The sequence below is a fragment of the Notolabrus celidotus genome, unplaced genomic scaffold (assembly GCF_009762535.1).
Source record: "Notolabrus celidotus isolate fNotCel1 unplaced genomic scaffold, fNotCel1.pri scaffold_505_arrow_ctg1, whole genome shotgun sequence".
Taxonomy (NCBI): Eukaryota; Metazoa; Chordata; class Actinopteri; order Labriformes; family Labridae; genus Notolabrus; species Notolabrus celidotus.
In genome coordinates, this window is record NW_023260309.1 from 550 (window position 1) to 7500 (window position 6951).

Below are 6951 nucleotides of genomic sequence, written 5' to 3' on the forward strand. Positions count from 1 at the left end.
GAAACCCTGACCCTGCAAAAACCCTGGCCCTGCAGAAATCCTGACTCTGCAGAAACCCTGGCCCTGCAGAAACCCTGGCCCTGCAGAAACCCTGGCCCTGCAGAAACCCTGGCCCTGCAGAAATCCTGGCCCTGCAGAAACCCTGGCCCTGCAGAAATCCTGACTCTGCAGAAACCCTGGCCCTGCAGAAACCCTGGCCCTGCAGAAACCCTGGCGCTGCAGAAATCCTGGCCCTGCAGAGACCCTGGCCCTGCAGAAATCCTGGCCCTGCAGAAATCCTGGCCCTGCAGAAACCCTGACCCTGCAGAAACCCTGACCCTGCAGAAACCCTGGCCCTGCAGAAACCCTGGCCCTGCAGAAATCCTGGCCCTGCAGAAACCCTGGCCCTGCAGAAACCCTGACCCTGCAGAAACCCTGGCCCTGCAGAAACCATAACTCTGCAGAAACCCTGGCCCTGCAGAAACCCTGGCCCTGCAGAAACCCTGGCGCTGCAGAAACCCTGACACTGCAGAAACCCTGGCCCTGCAGAAACCCTGATCCTGCAGAAACCATAACTCTGCAGAAACCCTGGCCCTGCAGAAACCCTGACCCTTCAGAAACCCTTGCCCTGCACACACCTGAGAGTGAAGCACAGCGAGTCAGGGAGCTCTCTTTATCAGCAGGTTAATGATCAGAGACTGACCTGCTTTAATCCTGCAGCAGAGCTTATTGATCGTCATCGTCATATATTAAAGTTACATAAGATACTTAAAAGAAAGGCTCAGTGAGGCCGCTCTGCTTCAATAAGTGAGTAACGGTCCCGTCTCTGAGCTGCGTCGTGTGTCTGAACTCTGACCCCTTCAGATTAAGACGTGTACTGTAGTTACTCTGTAGCTTGTTAATGTTCACACAGCTTCACATCACACTCCGTCTCACAGCACAGTTTGTCTTCTACAGTTTGAAGGATTCTTTCCTCTTGTCTAAGGAGTCCGAACAAACTCATGAAACAAAGCTTCCACCTCAGATTAAACTGTAATCTGTGTTAATCCAGAGAAAAGAGCGGTTTAAACCCTGCAGCAGATCTGATCCCTCAAACTGGAACTCTCTGTGGTGGACTTCAGTACTTTTAGAAAGGTGGTTAAGAATCCTTCAGGCTGTCTGCACACGTTGTAAAAACTAATGTAACAGCGCCCTCTGGTGGTCACCATGAAGTCCTACATCTGTTTAAAGCTGACCATATAAATGTCTACATCCTGGTCCTAATTGAAGGAGGAAATCTGTCTCTGGGAGCGTGTGTATTTATTACTACTGTATTAATGTTACAACAACAATAATAATAATAATAATAACAATAATAATGATAATAATAATAATGATGATGATGATGCTTAGTCCTGACTCTCTGGAGGGTCAGTAGGCCAGTCCCAGATGTCCGTAGTCTCCTTGTGGGTTCATCTGAATGTCAGAGATGTGATTTGGTGCTGAGCCACAGAAAGACTTAAAGACCAGCAGATAGACTTTAAACTCATCCTCTGACTGACAGGAGGTCAGTGTAAGGACTCTGCAGTGATGTGCTCATACTTCATGTCTGTGTCAGGACTCGTGCAGCAGCATTCTGAATATATGAAGCTGCTGAACAGCTTGTTATGACCGTCCTGTGAACAGACCAGGGCAGAAATCTAATCTGATGCATGAAGCAGACTCTCTAGGTCTGTCTTTGACATCATTCCTCCGAGTCTGTTGAAGTGACCGTTATGATGTGAGCCCTGAAACCTAAAGCCCAGGATGACTCCAGGATTTCCATGAGTCCCAGTGCTCCCTGCTCCTCTCTCTGACTTCAGACCAGGCAGATCTTTATGTCAAAAATCTTCAACACCATGCATCATTTTCCTTCCACTTCACAAGTATGCACTACTTTGTGTTGATCACATAACATCCCAGTAAAATACATTTAAGTTTGTGACAAAATGAAAAAAGTTAAAGGGGGGTGAATCCTTTTATAAGGCACTGGATGTATGAATGTTCAACTCTTGTATCCTCCAGTCTGAGTGTCAGGGGCAGAGGAACTTCCTCCCAGAGGCTACTGAGACAAGGTCTCTGCAGTGATCCAGGTCTCTGCTCCTGTCTGTATCTGGATGTTGTGACCGACGTAGTGACTCCAGAGTAAAGCACCGCTCTTCTCACGATGCTCGCAGGCAAACACCAAACATTTAACAAACACTTCAACAGCATCCAGAGTCTCCTCTGAGCACTGCTCCTCTTCCCAAGTGTTTTGTTTCTTATAGTCCTGATATGAGGATCTAACTTTAGTGTTGTCTTTGGGGATAAACACCTCGCCTGAGGGATTGTCTGAGAGAACTGTCTGTCATTGCTCTGCACTCTCTCCTGCCTGTGTCCCGTTCTGTTATTTCTCCTCCATCGAGTTCTACAGAAACTCTTTCAGAGTCTCATGAGTCTCTGTGTCCAGTTTATTGATGAATCCCACCCTACTCATTATCATGTTGAGCTGGCCCAAGGTAAAGGCTAACTGGAGATACTGGGGAATAAAAGGAGGTAAAACCATCCTGAGGGCTGGACCGGCTCCCGGCCTGGAAGACCTCGTCCAGGTTCAGGGTCTGAATTATACGACTGAACCAGACATCCAGCAGTTTGTTCAAGAAGCTCTTTAAATGTTCACTTTGCCTGAGATGTGTGAGTGTGTGTGTGTGTGTGTGTGTGTGTGTGTGGGTTGGAGGGCTGGTTCAACTGGATTTTCCATGGACTGCTCAAACAAAACTGATGAGCGATCTGCAGAGAAACAGTCTGTCCCCTCTCAGCTCTTCCTCCAGGACGTCTGCAGAGACCATGGGTGAGTTCAGCAGCAGCTCCTCTTTCATATCTTCCATCGTCTCGGGCATGGTACTGAAAGTTTCTCTGTGAGGATGAAGACCTGTTTCCCTTCTCTCAGTCTTTCCTGCAGCGTCTGTAGAATCTGTGAAAGGTGGAGAAACAGCTTGACACTGAATCAGGAGTTAAAGTTAATCCTGATTCCTCAATCTGACCCACAAAGACCAACCAGACCGTCAGCAGGACGGGTCCTCTCTGTGTGTTAACTGTGAAGCTGCTGCTGCAGGTCAGACAGAGACACGGGACACAGCAGACTCAGCCTTCATGACATTTCCACAGTGACACGTTTTAAAGACAGCAGACGTTTCTTAAAGTTATATTCTTTAATGGACAGATGAAGAGAGACGAGGGAGCAGAGCGAGGGGGAGACATGCAGTCAGTGGTCAAGGCTGGAGTCCAGTCTGCAACCTCTGCGACAAGGGCTATAGTCTCTGCACTAAGACCGCTACAGGCCAACGGCGCCCCGGACTGCAGACGTTTCTTCAGGAAACTTCACTGACACATGTTAGGGACGATCAGCTGAGAGATCAGAGCGTTCGTCCACAGGGGGCGCCAAAACGTCACAAACCAAACGTCTACAGAGATTTACCTTCAAAGGTGACATATTACGCCTCTTTCTTCAACATATATTGGTCTAAGAGGTCCCCATAACATGTCTTTAAAGTTTATTGCTCATAAAAACACTTTGAAATCAGATTCTGGTCTGCCTGTAAACCCCTCTTTTTCAGCCCTGCTTAGAACAGGCTGTTTTCTGTGTCTGTGCCTTTAAATGAGAATGAGCTCTCTGACCACGCCCCCTCAGGAAGTGGGCGTGGCCCTCGGCCGTCCAGCACGTTGATCTAATGTTTACATGTTGGCTGAATATACACGGCTGCTCACAGACCCGCGTTACTTCAACCCTCTGAATCTGATCCAGAATCTGATCCTGACGGAGAGGCGCCTGCAGCAGGACCTTTCTGAACCATTGGTCACAGATTTAGTGTTTCTTGTTGTTTTATTTGTCAGCATGTCGACGTGTGTCTTGGTACACAGCTACCAACATGTAGCTATGTGGCTATGCTAACTAGCGCTAGCACTTTTTCATGCAAACTAAAAATCATCCACTAGATCTTCAAATCTGCAGACGTGGGGAGTCAAAGCGACCTTTGTGTTTATTAAGACAGCCTACAACTAGCATGCCTCCCTCCTAAGCTCCTTGTTAGCACACATGTGTGCAGGGAATGAAAAACGGAGGAGGGGTTGAGTTGTATTTTATACAGTCTATGGGCTGAACAAGCTCCGAGCTCTGACTTCCTGTTACAGACCGGATGGCGTTGTGACGTATGAAAAACACTGAAAACTGAAACGGCTGGTTTCAGCACACATTTACAGAAAGGTGGAGAAATCAGAACAGGGGCAGAATGGAGTCTTTGACTTTTCAGGGGGTTTGTAGACAGGGACACAGATTTCAGGGAGAGAACCATTAAAGAGTCCATCCTGCATGATATGTCACCTTGAACTCTGACGTCTTACACGATTTCATCAAACATGTTCACTTCATTTCAGAGACTCTAAAATATTCACCTCATTCATCATTACAGTGAAATCTATCAACATGTGAGAATGTAATTCAATGACTGATCCACTCTGAGGCCGTCGTATAGAGTTTAACAAACAAACTTTATTCAACAAACATTCAAAAACCAAATATTTACAGGATGATCTCCAAACTAAAAATATGACACGGTAAGAAAAACGTGTGACATCACAGCCTGACTCCGCCCACTCTCTGTGTATAAAACACAACTCTGTCTTAAAGGGACTTATTTGATTCAAGTCACGTTTAGTTTGCTGTACAGGAAGTGATATAATAATAACAATAACAATAATAATAATAATAATAATAATAATAATAACAATGATAATAATAATATGTAATAAAAGGACGGGTGTTAAAGGTGTCGTCTCGTATCTGTGGCGTGCAGATTCTTCATCTCCCAGTCCGAGGCCGGTCTTCAGTCTGCAGCGAGCCTCCGAGCTGACGCTGCAGCATTATGGAGTAACCGTGACGGAGGTCTCCAACCTGCCCAGTTACATGGACCAGAACTTCCTGGTGAAGGACGCGGAGGGGACCAGGTACGTCCTGAAGATCATGAACTCAGAGGAGAGTAAGGACGCCACCCTGCTGGGCCTGCAGACCCTCGCCATGTCCTTCCTGCTCTCTCGTGGAGTTCCTGCTCAGACGGCTCTCTGCACCACCACAGGGCGGCTCATGACTTCAGAGGAGACCGGTAACAGCTGATCCTCTCTGCAGTCCAGTTTATTACATGATTCATAAACCAGTTATAAAACAGATCTGATCCTCACTCTCAGCTGATGGCTGCTCACGCACTCAGCTGAGAGTCGGGAAGTTAACTTCATCAGATTATTTAGACAGTTTAAACTCAGGTTTGAGGAAGATTGAGTTTATAATGAATGTAGTTCAGATTATTATGATAGTGAAGGTCACAGTATTTAAAGTCCAGTTTCAAAGTGAATAAACTGAGTGTTCAGAAACACCTGACAGTGGAGTCCACGTGAACGAGGCCCGGTGGAGTCTACAGGGTTTACTAAAGAGGACTTTTAAGAGCTCACCTTCTCGTCTCACGAACACACAGTCATGACATTTTAGATGAACTCAGGTGAGACAGAGAGACTCAGAGAGAGACGTGTGTTTGCTCTGAACGACAGATCTCTGGTCTGTTCTTCAGTCTTAGAGCTGAGTCAACCTTTGAGCTGCTCGTGTGTATGAAAGGCGCTCCATGAATAAAGATGAGTTTATTAACTCTGAGGTGAGATGACTGATCTGAACCTGTCGTTGAGTCAGGCTGTGGACCCGGTGCTCAGACCTTCTGTGTGAGGCTGATGACCTACCTCCCAGGAGACACCATCGCACAGTCTCCAGTTACAACTCAAGATCTGTACCGTGTCGGCAAGCTGGCTGCCAACATTGACAAGGCATTGCAGCAGGTGAGGTCAAAGGTCAAAGGTCAAAGTCATTATCACGTTTCAGCTAAATGCATCATGGAGCATGTGGCTGAGGCAGGAGGTCTCACTGCAGAGGTACGGAGATGTTATACGACAGGTTATCATCCTCTCTATAGGATGTAACGTCACAGAGATTTACACGAGGGTTAGTCTGAGGTGACCTCTGACCCTGATTATTAACATGTCTCTGCACCTGATTATTAACATGTCTCTGCCCCTGATTATTAACATGTCTCTGCACCTGATTATTAACATGTCTCTGCACCTGATTATTACCACGTCTCTGCCCCTGATTATTAACATGTCTCTGCACCTGATTATTAACATGTCTCTGTAGCTTTAAAGTATAATGATCATAATAATAATATTAAAAACATGTTGATTGTTCCAGCTGCAGTCTCCAGACCTGCATGTGTTACAGAGGGATGGCGTCCTGTGGACTTTTCCTAACTTCTGTCTCCTGGAGGACTACCTGTCAGTGATGGATGGAGATCCTCTGCAGGATATAGTCCGAGCTGTCTTAGACCAGTTCAGATCTCACGTGCAGCCCAGAATCAACACTTTCCAAAAAGGTAGCTGTTCTCCTTCATGCTGCTTTCTGTTCATTTATTGGTGTCCCTCGTTTTCTCTGAGCTGACTGTTTATCCACTAACGGTAGACCCCGTCAGTTTGTTGTTCTGGAGTCACAGTTACAGTGGACTTTACGGTAACACGCCTGTTTCCTGTTTGATTTGGAACTTCCTGTCCAGTTCTACGGAAGCTGACAAGTGCAAAGGTTGTAAATGTAGACTGAAATATTTCTATTGGGGAGCGATGGGCTGCAAATTTACAACTAAGTCAAATTCAGACGCAAACATCAAACGACAAAGTGGTTCAAAAATGCAACAAAGGAAGTGATCTGGACCTGAAGGGGTCGGTTACTGGAACAGCTACATGTTGTGTGGAAGGAACAACAGGTACAGGATTTACTGAGTAGTCTAATAGTTTAATCTGGATCACTGGCTCAACAGATCAAGTGTTAGGATCCACCACCAGCTTAAATATGAGTGTTAACAGCATCAATCAATCAATCAATCAATC

The 6951-nt window shown here is 46.3% G+C and overlaps 1 protein-coding gene across 2 annotated transcripts in view; it reads left to right on the top strand.

Annotated features, from left to right (window-relative positions):
• Positions 1 to 2736: 2736 nt before the first annotated feature.
• Positions 2737 to 6951, top strand: part of LOC117809879 (hydroxylysine kinase-like) — a 5425-nt gene continuing 1210 nt past the window's right edge. The window contains exons 1-4 of one of the 2 annotated variants that reach the window (XM_034679386.1): positions 2737 to 2827; positions 4830 to 5135; positions 5711 to 5853; positions 6263 to 6443. In XM_034679386.1, the coding sequence (XP_034535277.1) occupies positions 2758 to 2827; positions 4830 to 5135; positions 5711 to 5853; positions 6263 to 6443 (700 nt within the window). In that variant the 5' untranslated portion in view covers positions 2737 to 2757. Of the gene's footprint in view, positions 2828 to 4167; positions 4186 to 4829; positions 5136 to 5710; positions 5854 to 6262; positions 6444 to 6951 lie in introns of those variants that run through there. The other variant, XM_034679387.1, reaches the window with a different exon arrangement.